The sequence below is a fragment of the Lissotriton vulgaris genome, chromosome 2_1, assembly GCF_964263255.1.
Source record: "Lissotriton vulgaris chromosome 2_1, aLisVul1.2, whole genome shotgun sequence".
NCBI lineage: Eukaryota > Metazoa > Chordata > Amphibia > Caudata > Salamandridae > Lissotriton > Lissotriton vulgaris.
The window spans coordinates 395,454,089-395,473,642 of NC_141687.1; the positions used below are offsets into that span (position 1 = coordinate 395,454,089).

Consider the following 19,554-nt stretch of genomic DNA (forward strand, 5'->3'; position numbering starts at 1 on the left):
CGGGTGAAGTGGGTGTGCGGGGCTTAGACTTGTGCCACTGCTCCCATGTCTCATTCGACGATTTCGACCAAAGCGGTGAAGTTGAAGCACACCTCAATTTCTTGGTTGTCTTCTTCTTGTGTGACTTAACCAATGACGATTTGGACCTTGACTATGATCAGTGGGAACAATTCCAAGGGGAGGCCCGGACATTCCACGCCACCAGAACTAGAGTGGTGCAGTCATCTGGTGTTGCGTAAACAGAAGCTCACGGACCTCATTAGGGGTCATCACACAGCAGACAGGACAAGCCTTAGAGTCCTGAAGCTCCAGGCACCATAAATAGACAAGGTGGGGGTCTGTCACAGATATCTGATTGTGGCAGGCTTTACGGGGTTTAAACTCCACAGGATTCGTAGGGGACCACACTCAAGGCACACTGGGAAAAAGGGTTGAAAAGGGTAAACAAAATGTGGGAAAATGCTTTCAAAAGCGCCTGAGAAAGCACTTTCAGATCTACACTGGCAGCACAGAAAGAAAAGAAATGATGCCTGCACGCTGGGGTGGGGCCTTTACAGGCACCGCACTAGTCACATTTGGCACGAGCAACACCCACAAAGCCAATGCAGAGCTGATTGGTTCCACCTACGAACGTGCAGAGGTACAGCTCAAGATCCAGTCTGACTCCAGAGGATTATTATGAAGTAAGGAATCTAAGGCTAGAAGTCTCTATCAGATGTTCACCTTAACGTTCTCTCTTCTCACATCATTTTTTCAGACTTCAACAACTCTGATGTCGTGATAAACTTTGTGGGTGATGCCAGTGCTGAAACAGGGCCTGACGAAACCGAGAAACGCTCTGCCTGAGGCACTGGGGCTGGAGTCGGTGGAGACGCAGCATCAGTAGTCATTGAGGTCAGAGCAGATGGAGTCGCCAAGCATGCCCCCCTCATGGAGAGGTGGCCCAGAAAATGTCAGTGGCATCCTGAACATATTCTGCATAGCCAGTCAGATGCCTCAATCAATGAGGGTGTGATTGTGGAGTGGGCTAGTATAGAACCACTGTTCAAACCAAGATGTTGGTTGCATAGTGGATTTTTATTCAGTGGGAGGAATTGTACGGTCCATCGAAAAAAAATAATACACAATACATGGATATTTAGTCAAGTTAAGGTTATTTAAAGCCAGTCACCACATGACCTCCAGGTTTGTAGTAGTGGCGTGACAGCATCCTTTCCCTTGCTGGGACGGCTGGACTCAAACGTAGTGCCAATAGGAGATTCTCCGGTGGGCTCCTTCCTGCAGAATCCGCTGTCCTCGTTTTCCTATCCACCTGGCTCGGTCTCCACATTCCTGGATTTCGCTTGAGTCTTCTCCCGCGGTTCGGGCAAACGTCTCCCATGGTGTCTTCTCTCTCCTCTCCATTGCAGTTGTCTTTAATGGTGCCTCCTCCCTCCTCTCTATAGCGGTTGTCAACAGCTCGCATACTCTCATTGGTCTCTTTTATAGGACTGACAACCAACGTGGTCACAACATGGGTCTGGAGCACTAATATGTCACTTTCCTCCTTATGGGTGCAAAGTATGGTGGCCATCTTAGAATTCCAGCTCATAGTGGGTATGGGTTCAAGGAGGGGTCCACCGTCTGATTTGGAAATTCTAGTGTCATCCTTTTTGACACCAGTCTTTGCTGCTGACAAGGAACAGTCTTGCATGGAGTAATGTCATTGGGAATCCAAACAGTCAAGGGAGCTGAACTGTTTCCTTCAGGAAAAAGAGGACTTCTCCCTCCTCTGAAGTTTCTTGCATTTTTTAGTGAGCAGATCTTTTATGAAAAAGTATCTGGAAGATGAATTATCTTTGGCAAAGGGAGCACTCTTATGTGTTTCCATGAGACCCTTAGCTAAAAGAATGTGGGCTCCCACTTCCTAATGGCCTTTGTGTGCAAGGAGGCACAATAGAAACATTTCACAGAACTGGGTTTCGATCCCAAACACAACATTCAGATATCATGAGGATCCTAAACAGATATTTTATGGCATATGCAACAACGCTTAATACCTAAATCCTTTAGAAAAGACATTTGATCTTGTTGTTGCTGAAATTCTGAGATGAGACATGGACAGAAAGCTCTGGACCCACAACAATGAGGGGTGTGAAAACAGGAACTGACATCAGATCACCAGCCTAATAAACTTTGATTTGGCTATGTCTGTATGGGGAGTTGAATCCTTGTAGGGCTCCACCTCTATGTGCGTCAGAGTCATTGCTGAGGAAAAGCTTTTCTGGAAAAGTCTGGGGCCTGCAAGGAGAATTTATAAGTTGAGGAATCTACAGAAGTATGAATATTAAGAGTGCAGCAATACCTTGATGGCAGCTGCTCAAAGGAGCATTAATGAACGAGATACTTTACTTCGTTAACTAGTCTAGCCACAGATTCCTTAACTTAGAATATCCCCAGGCATCAGACTGGATCCGGAAAAGTTTTCCGTAGCAACACCTCTGCGCTCCGGGGGCAGCACTGCACGGCTCTGCCCAGACGTCGTCCACGGACATGACGTCAGTGGAGCCAAATATGCCCCTTCCGGCGCGCTGACGTCAGTTTTCATCGGAGAAACTTTTCCGCGCCACACTGCAGATGCACCCAAAAAAACTGTGAGAATATGGGAACAGTGTGCAAAAATGATGAAAAAGGGAAAGAAATTGAAAGGTGAAAAATAGAACCATAAAGGACAGTACCAGGCACTGTACCTTGAAAACTAGTAAAAGGAAAGAGCAGAGCACCACAAAAGCGAAGGCGAAACCACCTTTGGAGGTAGAAGAAGATGTGAAAACAGTATGGCAGACGAGAGAAAGTTCGCACCATAAGGTATAAGTGTGAAGGACAACAAGTCCAGAACATAGGAGCAAGGACAATTCACCACAAGACGTCTACAGAATGAGACGTCATAACCCCAATAAGGGACCTATAGACAGTGGCTGAGCCAAAACACCTGTACCAAGGGTTCACACAGGCGATAAAAGACCCCAAGGAGATGGAGAAGGGAAGAGCGGGGGTTGGAAAAAACATGAATAGATCCCACACCGTACAATCCAAGCATAGGCTGGGAAAGGACACATGACACATGAGCATACCGCCCAATCACGAGAATGGGATGAGTAGAGCAATGAAAGCAGAATGTAGCACTCTGTATCGGAGTGAAGTGAAAATGTCACCTTGCAGAAGGGTCAAGCCACCTGGAGGGAGGCAATTGTAGAAAGCCCAACCTGAAAAGGTCCTTGCAGAATGGAAAGAAAGGGCGGGCCTTACCGAAGGAAAGTAACTTGTTCATCTGAAAGAGAAATCTAGCCATAGATTCCTTAACTTAGAATAGATACCAAGGCCATACCCATAGAGGAGGCGCGTCTGCGACTGAACCCCATCAAGTTCCAGAGAGAAGGTAGCCGTCAACAAGGTGACGAAACACGGTGGGGACTGTAAGCCAGCACAGCCACACCAGACCATGAAGCTCAGAAAAGAGCAGAAAACAATGGGAGGCAAAGGCACCACATGCCATTCAAGAACAGCATGAAAACCCCTGTATGTATACTGGGGAGAGAAAGGAAACATATACTAGTGATGTCGGTGTGAAAAGGAAAGTTCATGACTTCGCAAGAAGTGGAACTGAACCTAGGGTCTGATGGATCCTCAGGATCCGTAATGCTGAAAGAAGTAAAACCCAGAGAGATGGCAACTGGTATGACAGAGTCAGCGCATACCGGTCCAGAATGCAAATAGTGGAAAAAAGCACTGTTCAAACTTGCACCAGCTAAAATATGTGGGACAGCCAATCCATGGCGAGAAAGCGCTGGTAGCACCAAAAAGTCAGTCTGTCACAAGACATGTAAAAGGGCTGATAGCAACCAGCTGAAGCACCCAAATCAAGAGTACAGTAAGAACGATAGTCAAGTGGAAGACTGGAAAATACATTAGTATACCGTGTGGATGATAGAACCCCACGAAGTATAGCAAAGACCCTCCTGAAGGGTGAGTGACCAGCTCATATGCGAGAGACACAATAGCAAGAATGCAACCGGCATAAAGGGGCACCATGGAAGCTGGACACCCATATAAGAGCTGGTAGTACGAGCAGGCCGGGTCAAGGACCACAGACACTGAATGAAGGAACGTTGCCTGCTCGATTCTATTGTATAAGAGCACAGAGCAGATACAGAGTAACAAGAAATATGCTCCAAAATGAAGCGTTACCCAATAAAAGACTAGGGTACGTGAAAAGTACCAACAGTCATGTGGAAGCAGAACTGGACAGGACAATGTCCAGGCCCGCAAGCGACATCAGCCTGTCGCCAGGGAGGAGCAACGGTCTCCCGCAAGACAGATGAGGAGTTGGAGCTAGACATGATAGTGGAAACAGTCAGGACCAACCTAATGGTCCAGGGACCCAAGAAGCAAGTATCCTGAAGAGAACACTCCCCTTGAAAGTGTTATAGTATGAACCAAACGCAGAAGTATGGAAAACACCTGTGCGGAAGCAGCATGGAATGTGAAAAAACTCCTGTTGGGAAAATGCCCAGAAAACGGGGGCACAAGGCAATGTACAGGAGAGACGAACATGGCAAAGCCGCCACCTTCAAAGACAAGCCCATTAAGAGCTGAAATACGAGAAACTATTCCTCAACCCTTAGAGAGGAGGCGAGAACTAACACCACATAAGCAACAACGCAAACACCCTATGATAGCAAATATACTAGGGTGCACTCCCAATTTTCGCCAACCCTAATCAGCGTGCCGCACAGCAGCTTTTCCCCAGGTGCAAAACGATAACAGGGCATCAGCAGTGAAAGAACTGTGCCTGAACTGAACAGAACAAGGGCCCCAAGGGATAGTGGCTGGCAAAAGAAGAGCAGCGATTATGGACAAGAGGATCACTGCGATGCTGAAAAATGCCCCCGTAAATGCAGGCTAGGCAGAGGCCGCACGGTAAGGAACCAACACTGAGGCTTAGAAGCACTACAGAGAACTAGAGGCACCTGGAACCGAAAATGCCATAGAGCTATGCTTACATTAGGATCGCAGAACAGCAAAAAAAGGACAGCCTGACCCACAGAAGGATGTCTGTGAGGAAGACTCCATAGGAGCATACCAAGCCTAAGGCAGCTACCCAATAGCCAGCAAATATCCCACATAGGGTAAGTCTCAACCCCTGCGAGGGAATCCTCTTGGGCAAAGCACACAGTCAGAGGAGTGAAAGGAAGACAAAACCAGCCGTCCAGATGCACTAAACAAAGATGGCGGAACAACCACCTACACTATCATGGTACTATACAAGAACCCAGGACATTTTTGAAAATCAAACCAACATTGTCTATGCAGAAAAAAAGACACCATATGGCAGAAAGTTGTGCCGCAAGAGTTACGGTAGTACAGACATGAGGTGGGAGACCGCTGAATGTGTGTGGCTGTCAAAAAGGTCCACGCCATTCAATGGCAGAACTCTAAGAGCATCCAGAATATTGTCTGGGAAACGACTGTCGCGCATCCCTGCACGGCTGCGCAAAACCACAGACTGAGCAAGAGCCCTACCCACAGAGGCAGGTGCATCAAGGGAAGATCCAAGGCAAAATTGCACCATTCCTCTGCCATCAAGAAGAAGGCGATGTAATTCTGCCCGTGGCCCTTTTGGAAGAGAAGGAAGAAGGATCTTGACTAAGTCCCAAAGGGCAAAGGAAGCGCGTGCGAACACGCAAGATGTGTTTAAAGCGCGGATGCCCGCATTGGCAGAGGCAAAAAGCTGGTGACCACATGTGTCCAACCACCTAGACTCCCTGGTGGGAGGTAACAAAGGCAAAGCGGAGGAAGGCTGCAAGTCAAGAGCCGCCTGAACAACCAGACTGTGAGCCCTAGGGTGAAGATACAGGCAGAGTGGGTCATCTGGGGCCGGACAGTGTTGGCGACCAATGGCCCGATCAACAGGGTTACCAGAGGAGGGCCTCGCCCATGTGCCAAGCAGAATGTCAAATAAAGGTCCCCCAAGGGGCATCAAAGGCTCCACCTCAATAGGCTCCACGTGGAGAAGATCCAGTATATGGTCAGAAGGCAGAGAAACTACAAGGGGCTGAATTCAAAGAATAGCTGCCGCCCTGTGAATAGCCCATGCATAGACAGCACTAGCCTCAGTTGCCATTCTGGAAGGCGACAATAAACCATCGGTAGGAGACGGTTGAAGAGTATTCCATCCACTAGACAACAAAAGCGGAGGAGCCTAAGGCCACGCAACACTAGGTACCTGCACCAAGGGGCATCGAATGGACCTCGGACCCGGGGAGTCCAGCGGAACGTCAACCTCTTGCAAAAGAGGAGGCGTAGGCGCCGGCACTGACGTCGACCGACGCCGAGTTGGAGCCGCATCGACGTTCAAGGAGTCCAGAGGAACGTCAACCTCATGCAAAAGAGGAGGTGTAGGCGACGGCACCAGTGTCGACCGGCGCCGAGCTGGAGTTGAATCGAAGTCTACGACCTCCAGAGGGGACTCGGCCTGGCGCCGTCAGACGGCGATCCCATTGCAATATGCGGGGAGGAAAGAAGTAGACAGGGTGTCGAGCCCAGCGCCGCTTCCGACGTCAGCGCAGAAAGACGCGCAGGGCTATGCGGTGACTGGACGGGTGGGCTGGATGGGCAACTGGGATGGCCCTCTGGGCTGTGTCCCGTCGGCGTCGTATTGACTCCGGAACCGGAGTCGATGCACGCAGCTGGCGCCGAGGACGAATCCACCGGCGAGGACCCGACACGAGTGCCTTCCACCTCTGTGGGACCCAAAGGCCCACCTGGGAGAGGGGGTGACCCAAAGAAAGAGTGGATTGCTTTAGAATAAGCCTCCATTTGGGCCCACGTCGCTCCAACTCCCGGAAATGGAGGGTATGGAGGAGACGACAGCCAGACGTCCGTGCCTGGCAAGGAGCAAGAGGAACGGGCCCCAACATCACGCATATGGGACAAAGACCTCCGTGACTTACGTTTGTGTTTACCCGCCTCTGAACGACGTCTGCGGGAACGACCTCAGGAACAGGCCCAATCCCGAGAAGAAGAACGGCGGCGTGAAGGTGCAGGACCAGACAGCCGTGCGGCCAGCAATTTCATACCACTCTCTCAAGGACTAGAGTTTCATGTGTTGACAGGCATCGAACTCTTTGGAGTCGCGGTGCCCTCCCAGGAACCACATACATATGGCGTGAGGGTCTGTGACAGACATCTGGCGTGCACAGGTTTCACACGCTTTAAAATCCGAAGGCATCGCACACTCTTTTGTGACGCCGAAGGGGTTGAAAAGGCCCTAAAAACAGGCTGAGGAACCGCTGCTCTTCCTGGATCCGCGTTGGGACGCGGAAAAGAAGAAAAACTGACGTCAGCGCGCCAGGAGGGGCATACATGGCTCCGCTAACGTCACGTCCTTGGACGACGTCAGGGCGGAGCCGCGCGGCGCCGCCCCCGGCGCGCAGAGGAGCTGCTGCGGAAAAGTTTTCTGGATCCTGTCTGGCACCTGGGGATAGTCTAAGTTAAGGAATCTGCGGCTAGATGTCTCTATCAGATGTTAGATATTAAAGAACAGCTGCTGTCCCACCTGAAGTAGGAATTTTGAAAAGATCTAGAAAATCCATCATACACTTTAATACAAGTTAGATGTGCATAAACATGAAGGACTGAGTGATAAAAAGGTAAAAGTAATCTTAAATTAATGGCAGATCATCTCACTTACCATCATTTTGTTGCTACTAAAAGCTCCTTCATAGTAAAGTCCAAATTGAGTAACAACTATGCCGTTTCCTTGCCGAAGGTCTTCTTGCCACATTCCCATATACTTCTCGCCCCTGTTAAGGCATGAACAAAAGAAAAAATAAATTGTTTGTATTTATAATCTACAGCTGTGCCATTTTTGTTAGTGTCTTCCTCAAAACTACAGTATGTTTGTGACACAGGAAGAAAAAATTACAAATACTCCGATTAAAAAATATCTTTCACACAATACAAACATATTAATAAAACTACCACCACAGCAAGGTGCCAAAAACTCATCCTCTATTATGGCTCACGGCTGCTGTGTGTAGAGAGGAGCAGGAGTTAACAGCCTCGTAGAGGTCTTTAGTTTGTCCTACAGGAAGTAAAGTATAATGCCAACACTATCATTCTACAAAAGAAGATCGCCCTAATCTGGGATTAGTCTTGGCTTGATTGAGCAACAGGGTTATATATAAATGAATGCAGTTTAGCATAACAGAAGGAAGAGGTTAAATAAGTCATGAATGAACACCAATTGACTATAAAATAAAAATGTATTGTGTTATCGATAAAATAAAATAAAAGTTACTTACCTTCCGTAATGCTATTTCTGGTAGATGCTCCCTCTGAGTGTGGATTCTTCACCTTTTGAAGTGCCACCAGAGTCGGCAGGACCGGCTGTAAAATCCTGCCGTCCCAGGAAGTAATGACATAGTGCCATATATATTCACACACTCCTGAGAGCTGTCAGTTTTCCTCAGTCGCAGACCGATTGTGAGGCACTGCAGTGTGTTAGTATGTGTAAAATTCAGCTTCACACCTTTTTAGAACTCTTAAAGTCCACTCCACAGAATGGGGTGAAAGGGGAGCAGTAAGGAATCTGTAGTTACATAGATCATCCACAAGAAAGATAATTAATGAATGTAAGTAAGAAAAAGGTTACCTTGTAAGTATCTGTTCATAACATAAGGTGCTGTTGAGTCCTATGCTCTGCATACTCTTGCCATCTAATGGTAGACTCGGTTGCAACTTGTTTTTGTTCAAAACACTTCGTCACAAGACCTGTTTAGACAGCTCCCATAGGCCACAATGCTCAGGGGCACAGGCTCTGCTTTCAGACTGTTTTCTGTCCAGCAGGTGAGTAGTGCAAGTGGACTGTAGTGTCAAAGCCAAGTGTGTAGTGAAATGTAATATCCAAGATAGATGAAAAGAGAGAGCAACATCTGTGATCATCGCTAGCATAGGGGGAGGGGCATGTGAATCTACAGCACTGCATGCTACAAACAGATGATAACAAAGTAATTCAAATTAAGTCAAATTTTCTGTTCGTAGCATGTGCTGCTGTAGATACACATGGTCTGCATAGTAGTTTAAGCAAAGCCAGTGGACAGATGATGCAGATATTTGGAACAACATCCTTAACACAGTATCTCTCACCATTGTCCGTTGACAGGAGAGAACACCCACACAGTAGTGTTTGGTAAATGTGTATGATGTTGAACAAGAGGCAGCTTTGCAGGTGTCTGCTAATGGTATGTTACAAAAGAAAGCAACAGTCACACAGGATGTGCAAGCTTTGCCTTAGCATTGCAATTCTTGATGCACCTCATAATCCAGCCTGCAATACTTGTTTTAAACATTAGTCGTCCCTTGTAGGGTTTGGCAAAGGCCACAAACAGCTGTTTTGGTTTACAAAAGGGCTTGGGTCCGGTCTATAGAGTACATGAGCATCCTTTTAAAAAAAACTGTGTAAAGGCCTTGCCTTTGCAGAGTTCAGTTGTGGAAATAAGATAGGATGCCTGGGCGTAGCAGGAGTAGTGCGTCTAAGCATATTTCAACAGAGTCTAAAGAAAACTCTGTGAAGATACGCTCCTCTCCCTCCCCCCTCCCAAAGTCTTTAAAATTGTAAAAGAAGCCACTTACCTGTTGTCTGTCGTCTCCCCTGCCTGGCTGCGTTCTCCTCCCTGCTCCTCGCCGTCTCGCATCCTTCTGTAATTAAAAAAAAAAACAACGTTGAACGTCTGACGTGCGTGCGCTGGCGGAACGGAGGGGAGTTGCCCGCCCAGGGTACTGTCTGACTGATGAGGGAAAAGTGAGTCTAGATTGGGCAGAAATGTTGTATTTTACCTGAATGAAAGGATCCTGAATTGTCAGTCTTTTAAGCCCACTTCTACAACATAGCGAGGTTACTGCCATTAGGAAAGCTACCTCCCAAGACAGAAAGCGGGTGGAGGAGATTAAAGGGTGGATCGGTGAGGCAAGCGAGGAATATGCAGAGATTCCATATGGGGACAAAAGGCATTCTAGGAGGAATCACTCCCTTGAGCCTCTCCACTCCATGAGGGACTACACTAAAGGGATTTAGAAAAGGGCAGAATGTTACCTATTCTGCAGATACTCTGTGACTGCAGCCAGTATAAGTGTACCTTGGCAAAAACTTAAACTATCCTGTGGTGTTAGAGCCTCAAGAAGCGCCTCTACCCTCCTCTTCAAACCACTCATCCTTAACAAAAAGATAAGTTGTCACTGAGCCTTCTCCAGCGCTGCCCCAAAGATATGGAACTCTCTTCCACCGGAAGTACGTGGAATATCCTCTTAGCCGGCATTCAAAGCAGAAGCCAAAAGATTCCTAATGAACAAATTCTTATCCTAATAGGGATAGGCTCCCATGCTCGTTGACATTGCTCCTACTACCACTGTACTTTCATCTGTTACGGCACTTTACTACATATTGTGACTCTCCCTGGCTGCCGCACACACCTGTTTATTGCATTACCTTCCTGGGTGCAACTGACTGTATTATGTGACCATTCCTGATTTTTTATTTTTCTCTTCGCCCTCCTACTTGATATGGTTATTGCTCCACGCTTGTTTATTGCATTACCTTCCTGGGGGCAACTGACTGTATTATGCGACCGTTCCTGATTTTCTTTTTTTCTCTTCTCTCCTACTTGATATGGTTATTGCTCCACGCTTGTTTATTGCATTAACTTCCTGGGTGCAACTGACTGTATTATGCAACCATTCCTGATTTTTTTTCTCTTCTCCCTCCTACTTGATATGGTTATTGCTTTTTGTCCTTCCTCACATCATATTGTAAAGCGCTCTGATATCCCTCGGGATCTTGTTTGCGCTATATAAAACTTTCTAAATAAATAAAGGAGGTATATACTAAGTCTGACTTTTGCAAGTATCAGGGGTAGCAAATGATACCCTGCATTAAGACCTTAAAGGGGTCTATTTATTTTGAGATGAACAAATCTGGTCTACTTAGCATGCACATGTGGTAGGTTTACGTGCTTCTTGCAGTATTAAACACACACTGTTCTGAGAGGCTGAAATGGCTAAACTCTAGGACCTCAGATTCCAGGCTGGTAGGATGAATAGCTTGGGGTCCTGGAGTCCAAGTTAACCATTTTGTTGAGAGAAAAAGTCCGGCGTGAGAGGCAGCTTCTTGTGATGGCTGATGGACACCCTTAGGAGTATGGAATACCAGCGATGGCTTGCCCAGGTCAGTCTACTAATTTTTCATGGACACCAGTTGCATCTTCCTCACTACTTGTGGGATGAGAGGGAGAGGAGAAAAAGCGTGTGAAAATAGCCCTGACCAATTCATCCATTGTGCATTACGCAAGGACTGCGGTTGTTGGTATCTGCAGAGAACGTTTGGTCATTTTGCATTTGCCGAGCTCGCAAAGAGGTCAATGGCTGGGGTGCCCAACATTTGAAAGTAGCTTTGGAGGACTTGTGGGTGAAGTTTTTGCTCATGGACTCGCTGATGCATCCTGCTATGCAGGTATGCTAAGTCGTTGTCCACCCACAGCAAGTGGTCTGCTAAGAGGTGGATCTTGTTGTGGACGTCCCAAAGCCAGATCTCTTTAGAAAGTACAGAGAGCTGTGGGGAGTGAGTTTCCCCTCTCTCTGTTTCTGAATGTAGTAGATTGTGGTCATTTTCTCAATTTTCATGAGCACTGTCTTCCCAAAATGCACTTGAGTAAGTCTTTCAGGTCTAGACTGACCACAAGGAGTGCAGTGAATAATGTGTTGGTCCTGGTGCAAGGGGTCCAGGTGCTTTGAACAGTCAAGTGATTAAGGTGCCCACCCCTACCCCTGCTCCACCACAACAATGAGGTTTCAGTTGCAAAGATCAATTGCGGGAGAGAGCTGAGGAAAGGCCTGCAAAGAAACAGGTTGTTGCTGCGTAACCATTGCAGAGAGGGCTGAGTATGGGCCTATACCAACACTAGATCTTCACACTGGCCCTCCATTTGTTAGGTACTCTTTGAAGGGGAATATTTGAAGTCTTTCATGAAGAAAAATAGGAATACATAACGCCATCATCACCAACAGTATCATTACCATCCTTACTGAAGGACAAGTTACTTGCCTTCGGTAACACCTTAGCTGATAGAGACTCTTTCTAGCAGCAGATTCTTTACCTTAGAATTATTCACACGCACAAGAATGGATCCGAAAAACATTTTTGTGAGCAGTACCCCTGCGTGCCAGTAGGTGGAATCAATCAGTTCCATGTGGAAGAGTCGGAAGTGACATGCAAAGTGCTTATATAGGCGCCACCCCGGCACGCTGATGTTAGTTACTTTTCGTGACCTTCCACACCAGGAGCGCAGAGCCATGAAGTACCCTGCCCACTGGTATGGAAAACTAGGGCCCTAAAAGGGGAATGCCATGTCCCTAGAAAACCACTTGCCGAGTGGGGAGGATGGGTGGGTCAGTAAGAAATCTGCAGCTAGATAAAGTCTCCACCAGAAAAGCTATTACAGAAGGTAAGTAACTGGTCTATCTGACAGAGACTTCTGTATGCAGATTCCTTTCCTTAGAATAGATAACCAAGCAATAGCTCCCTGGTAGTGGGTCTGTGAAACAATTTCATAGCAATAGGTCCAGGCAATAGCGTATTCTCAGTATGTGCAAGGAAGCCCACGTTGCTGCCCGGCTGATATCGGGACTCTGTGAGCTAAGGCAGTGGTTACAGTCTTGGCTCTAGTGGAATGAGCATGCAAACCCTCAGGGGGTTGCTTTTTGAACAATGTCTAACAGATTTTAATGCAGAGCAGAATCCAACAGGAGACGGTCCGCCCTTGTACAGCCTTTCTTTTCTTCGCCCCGACATACCCACAAAAAGTTAGTCGTCCACTCTGAACTCTTTCATTCGGCTAAAGTAGACCGACAATGCTCTTTTTTTAGTCTAGACAGTGAAGTCATTCCTCTTTCTTAGAGGGATGTGGCAGAACATAAAAATTAGACAGAGTGATGGACTGGCCTACATGAAAGTGAGGGACGACTTTTGGCAGAAAGGAAGCTCTAGTTTCGTATAACCAGCTTGTCTGCATAGATGCTCACGTATGGAGACTAGGATGACAAAGTCTGAAGCTCACTGACCCAATAGAATGGCGATCTTGATGGTAAGAAGCCTGAGAAGACAGTTGTGCAAGGGATCATAGATCGCACACATCAGGAATGTTAGGACGAGATTAGTATTCTTCTAAGGCAATCAAGAGAGAAGGTGAAAGCATATGTTGCCAACCTTTCAAGAACCTATGTATAATAGGAGATTGGAAGAGGGATCAGTGATCAGGAAACCACAGAAAGGCTGAAATGGAATGAAGTTTAACCTTTAAGCTGTCCAGTACAGAGCTTTGCTGGGGAAAGGATTTTTTTTTAAAAATAACCTGAGAAAGAGTAACAGAAAGGGGTTCAACCTGCATTTGTGGACACCATGCCACAAAATTGCCCCAACAGCAGGCAAATACCGTTTTGGTGAAGGGACGTCTGGCTGCCAGAATAACATTGCACATGTTAGGCAGACACTGAAAAGCTGTCAACTGTCGCCACTCAATCTATAAGCAAGAAGGTGGAGTGTTGGACCTGGACAATCAGGTTCAGGTGGAGAACCCGCCACTGCTAATGAGACAGAAGATTCTCCCACAAGGGCAGCCTGATTGGAGGTCCAATGGCTATGCTCAACAATTCGGGATACCAAAATCTCCAAACCTATTCCTAAATTACAAGGATAGTTTAGGCCTATGCATTCCTTATCTTCTGACAATGCTGGGCAGGAGTGGTTTGGGTGGAAAGGAGTACAGGAGGCCTGAGCTCCACTTGAGGCTAAAAGTATCTCCGAGTGAAAGCCGCCTTGGAAACTCCAGTGTGCAGAACTGCTGACACTGGGTGTTCTTGGCGGTGGCGAACAGATCTAAGCAAGGATCTAGCCACTGCTGAAAGAGACTTCTCTGAATGGAGACGGCCTTTGTGATCTGCTAGACATCTTTATCTTAGTTTGACTGCCCTTGTGCTAAGGGAGCCTGCGAGGTGCTGAACCACCAGGGAAATGTCCTGCTGTTCCAGTCATGTTTAAAGACGGATGGCCTCTTGATAAAGGATTCATCCCAAAGGGTCATATTTGTTGCAGTACCATTTGGCCATGGTGTTGTCCTTGAAGACCTGCACTGCTATCATTGATGGAGGGTAGAAAGGCTTTTCATGCCAGCCAGATCCGGTGGAGACTGGAGCTCCACCTGAAGTCTGAGATGTGTAACAAATCATGGTGCCACAGGATACTTGTGTTGATGCCTCAGGAAGCTCATCGAGAACGTTTATTGGCAGTCTTCCGAACCGTAGGTGTCAAAGAACTGGGCTTAAAAAGGCAGTGCAAACACTTTGTCTTGGAACTTATACTTGAAAAGTTCAAAACTAATGGTGGAAGAAAAATCTGAGATGAAACCTGTGTTCCTGTGCATTGTTGTCTATGGGAGAAGTCAGAACAGGCCTTGTGACTAATGGCCTGATCTTGGCTGATCCTAGTCCCGCTGTCACTTTTTTCGATGGTTTCACCCACTACCTTCTGCACAAGTTACTTACCTTCGGTAACGATATATCTGTAAGAAACAGTAGTTAGTATTAATTCATTATTAATTAATCCACATTTGTAAAGCGCAAACAGTCACCCGTAAGGGTCTCTAGGCGCTGGGGGCCGTCGGAAGATTAAGCAAGCTATTGCTCAGATTCACATGGTGTTGGGCTAATCTGCCGCCGGCACTGTGGATCGAACCGTGATCCCCAGACTCCAACGTCAGTTGCCCTGGCCAAGGCGCCACACCTCTCCCAGTATTAGATTCCTTACCTAAGAATATCCCCAGGCGTCAGACTGGATCCGGAAACTTTTGCGTAGCAGTAGCCTTGCGCATCGGTAGGCGTCGTCTGCGGCTCCGCGTCTGTCGTTGGGGCCGGGATGACGTCGCCGGAGTACTTAGACGCCGTCCTCGCGCGCTGACGTCAGTTCTTATACATGGCTTTTCCGCGCCAGAAACGCAAAGCCATGATAAAAACCAACACTGGTGCCATGAAACTAGCTCCCTGAAAGGGGATGACCTTAACCCTAGATATCGGTTCGCAGAACGGGGATGATGGGTGCGGCGGTAAGGAATCTAATACTAACTACTGTTTCTTACAGATATATTGTTACCGAAGGTAAGTAACTTGTGCATCTGAAAGTAACAGGTTAGTATTAGATTCCTTACCTTAGAATAGATAACCCAGCAATACCAAACCCGGTGGTTGATCTGCAAACCCATAATCACACCAGAAAGTCCTGGAGAACGGAACGGCCAAAGAAGCCATTTCTCCGGACTTGGCTGTCCAGGCAGTAGTGTCTTGCGAATGTGTGGAGCGAGGCCCACGTAGCTGCCTGACAGATGTCCTGCAAGGGGACTCCCCGGCCCAGGGCAGTAGTAGCTGCCATGGCCTGAGTGGAATGGGCCCTCAGCCCAACAGGAGGCTCATTCTTAGCCAAAGAGTAGCATGCCTTGATACACAAGACGACCCACCGAGAGATGGTCCGTTTGTGCACCGCCTGTCCCTTCTTAGCGCCCACTTAACCAACAAAGAGTTGGTCATTCACCCGGAACTGGCGTGTGCGATCCAAATAGAAAGAGAGCGCACGTTTTGGGTCCAGACGGTGGAGCCGCTCTTCCTCTTTAGAGGGATGCGGAGGCGGAAAGAAGGTGGGCAAGGTGATGGACTGCCCGATGTGGAAGGCTGTGACTACCTTGGACAGGAAAGAGGGTCTTGTCCGCAACACAACCTTGTCCGAATGGACAGAAAGGAAAGGATGCTTGGATGAAAGAGCCTGGAGCTGACTCACTCTCCTGGCAGAGGTGATGGCAACCAGGAAAGCAGTCTTAAGGGTAAGAAGACGGAGAGGACAGTTATGAAGTGGCTCGAAGGGAGCGCACATCAGATAAGTAAGTACAAGGTTCAAGTCCCACTGAGTCATCATGAAAGGAGGAACAGGGGGGAACATACGAGTGATGCCCTTCAAGAACCTATTTACAATCGGGGACTTGAACAAAGAAGGCTGATCAGGTAGCCTTAAGAAGGAGGAAAGGGCAGAAAGGTAGCCCTTGATAGTGCCCAGAGCAGAGCCTTGCTGGGCAAGAGAAAGAAGGAAGAGGAGAACCTCAGAAAGGGGGGCAGAGAGTGGGTCCACAGACTTTACTGTGCACCATGCCACAAATCTGTTCCACCTGCAGGCGTATACCGACTTTGTGGTGGGACACCTGGCTGCCAGAATCACATTAAAAACTTCAGGAGGCAAGTGAAATTGCCTCAACTGTCGCCGCTCAATCTCCAAGCATGGAGGTGGAGACTGGACAGGTTCAGGTGGAGGACCGTCCCCTGCTGCTGTGACAGAAGGTCCTCCTGAAGAGGCAGACAAATCGGGGGATCGACTGACATGCTGAGTAGCTCCGGATACCAGTACCTTCGTGCCCAGTCCGGAGCCACAAAGATGACTTGGGCCCGGTCGCACTTGATCTTCTTTAGCACTCTGGGCAGAAGTGGTATAGGCGGAAAGGCGTACAACAGTCCGCAACTCCACTCGCGACGAAAAGCGTCTCCGAGCGAGTGCCGCCTTGGAAATTCCAACGCGCAGAACTGATGACATTGCGCGTTCTCTTCGATGGTGAATAGATCGAACCAAGGCTCTCCCCAGTGCAGAAAGAGGCCGTGCGCCACGTCCGAGTTCAGACGCCATTCGTGATCCATCATGCACGGTCGGCTGAGTTCGTCCGCCCTGACGTTCAGAGAACCTGCCAGGTGTTGAACCACCAGGGTCACGCCCTGATGTTCCAGTCACTGCCAGAGGCGCAGAGCCTCCTGGCAGAGGGTCCACGACCCCACCCCACCCTGTTTGTTGGATTACCACATGGCGGTGGTGTTGTCCGTGAACACCTTCACTGCACTCCCCCGGACAGAGGGGAGGAATGCCTTCAGTGCAAGACGAATCGCCCGCAGCTCCAGAATGTTGATGTAGAGCCGGGACTCAACCAGAGGCCTCTGATCTCCGCCTCTCCCATGTGCCCCCCCCCCCAATCTTAGAGGGACGTGCCCGTCACAACTACGTGCTCCGGTTGGGGTAGGGAGAGGCATCTGCCGCTGACCCAATCGCGGTCCGTGAGCCACCACTGCAGCTGTTTCGCAGAGCCCCCCGAGATCAGGACATGGTCGGACAGGTCGCCCTGATGCTGGGTACACTGAAACTTCAGGTCCCACTGCAGAGCCCGCATTCGCCACCGGGCGTGATGCACCAGAAGGATGCAGGAGGCTATCAGCTCCAGAAGCCGCAGCGTCAACCTCACCAAGACCCGGGATAAAGGCTGAAAGATCGGAATCAGAGCTTGAATATCCTGAACCCGCTGTTCGGGAGGATAAACCCGAAACTGCGCAGAGTCGAGAACCGCTCCGATGAAGAGGAGCTTCTGAGAGGGACACAGGTGTGACTTTGGCACATTGATGGAAAACCCCAGCTGGTGCAGGTGGTTGGCCGTAGTCTGGAGGTGGCTGACAACTGTCTGGGGTGAGCCCGCCTTCAACAACTAGTCGTCGAGGTAGGGGAAGACTGAAATCCCTAACCTGCGCAGATGAGCTGCAACCTCCGCCATCACTTTCGTGAACACCTGTGGGGCGCTGGTAAGGCCGAAGGGGAGCACGGTAAACTGAAAGTGCTTGTGGCCTACCGTGAACCGCAGGTAGCGCCGGTGGGTCGGCAGGACGGGGATGTGGAAATAAGCGTCATGCAAGTCCAACGCTACCATCCAGTCTCCCGGGTCCATGGCAGCTAAGACCTGAGCCAGTGTCAGCATCTTGAACTTCTCCTTCCGGAGCATGCCGTTGATGTTCTGCAGGTCCAAGATAGGGCGTAGGCCCCCTTTGCCCTTCTTGGGAACCAGAAAGTAGTGGGAGTAACAACCACACCCTACTTCTGGCCCAGGAACGTGCTCGATGGCCCCCTTGGCCAAGAGGGCCGTAACTTCCTCTTGTAGAAGGTTCAAGTGATCCCACGACTGACGGTGGTACTGCGGTGGCATGGCTGGAGGGGTCACCTCGAAGGGGAAGGAGTAACCCCTTCGGACGATTTGCAGCACCCATCTGTCCAATGTGACAGTGTGCCAGTGGAGGAGGTGATGGCGAACCCTGCCCCCCACTGGCGTCACATGGGCCTGAAATCTCGGACTAGGAGTGTTTTGAGGTGGATGCTGCAGGGGTAGGTGTGGACTGGCCTCGCCGTTGTCCCCGACTGCCGCCACGGCGGCTTCAACGTCCGCCACTGCGCTGGATTGTAGTCTGCGGCCCGTAGCTGGCAGGACGTGTGGGGGCGCCCCTTCCTTGGCCACGAACGGAGCGAAAGGCAGCCGTTTGCTGGCAAGGGGTCGAGAGGCCCAAGGACTTGGCCGTAGCCCTGGAGTCCTTAAAGCGCTCAAGCGCATGGTCAGCCTTGTCGCCAAAGAGACGACGCCCATCAAACGGCATGTCCATAAAGGTGTTTTGGACATCAGCTGAAAAGTTGGCGGACCTCAACCAGGCGTGGCGACGAATCGCCACCGTCGTTGCCATTGCTCTGCCCAGTGAGTCCGTGGTATCCAGCCCACACCGGATAGAATACCGTGCCGCATCTCGACCCTCCGCAAGGGCTTGGGCGAGTTTAGTCCGGGCCTCCTCCAGACATTGTGGCAGCACTTCCGCGACAGTGTCCCACAGAGAGTGGGTGTAACAGCCCAAGAGGCACACAGTGTTGACAGACCGCAACCCCAAACTCAGGGAGGAGAATACCTTTTTTCCATATTGCTCATACCTCTTGAATTCCCCATCGGGGGGAGCCGCCGGGAATGCGGTCTGGGAGTTAGAGGTTTGGATGACCAGGCTCTCGGGGGTGGGGTGGGTGGACAGGAAGCAAGGGTCGCCGGGAGCTGGGCGGTGGCGTCTGGCCACCTTCCTATCTACAAGCTGACCTGTAGCCGGTTTGGACTAAGTGCCAAGAGGAACGTCAGACAAGGCCTCATTAAACGGCAGCAGAGGCTCAGCAGAGCTTGCCCGCGGTTTAAGGACCTCAGTGAGGAGGTTAGTCCTCATGGCCGCGACGGGGAGCACCAGGCCCAAGGCCTTGTCCGCCCGCGTCAGCACCACACAATAGCAGCCCCCTCCTCCGTAGCCACGGTAGGAGGGGAGACAAAATCAGTGTCTGACGAGGTGCTCAGACCCCTCCCAATCCCCATCGCCACCCATCTCCTGAAACTCAGGGCCAAAGGATGGGGCCGGGTCATAGAAGTAGAAATCTCCCATCGGCATCGAGAGCAGCGCCGGTCGAGCACCGGACCCGAATCGAGGTTGGGATCGGGGACGGCGACACCCTGGGGGTCGGCGAGGTCATAAGGTCAACCAGTGGCGACCCAGATCCGGAACCGGATCCAGCGGGGACCTGCGGCGCCAGGATCGAAGTCGCTG

General features: G+C 49.5%; 1 protein-coding gene across 1 annotated transcript in view; it reads right to left on the reverse strand.

Moving 5' to 3' along the window:
• ALS2 (alsin Rho guanine nucleotide exchange factor ALS2) overlaps positions 1 to 19,554 on the reverse strand; it is a 1,343,724-nt gene that overhangs the window by 605,999 nt on the left and 718,171 nt on the right. The window contains exon 22 of the mRNA XM_086955258.1: positions 7,733 to 7,844. Within this exon, the coding sequence (XP_086811384.1) occupies positions 7,733 to 7,844 (112 nt within the window). The remainder of the gene's footprint in view (positions 1 to 7,732; positions 7,845 to 19,554) is intronic.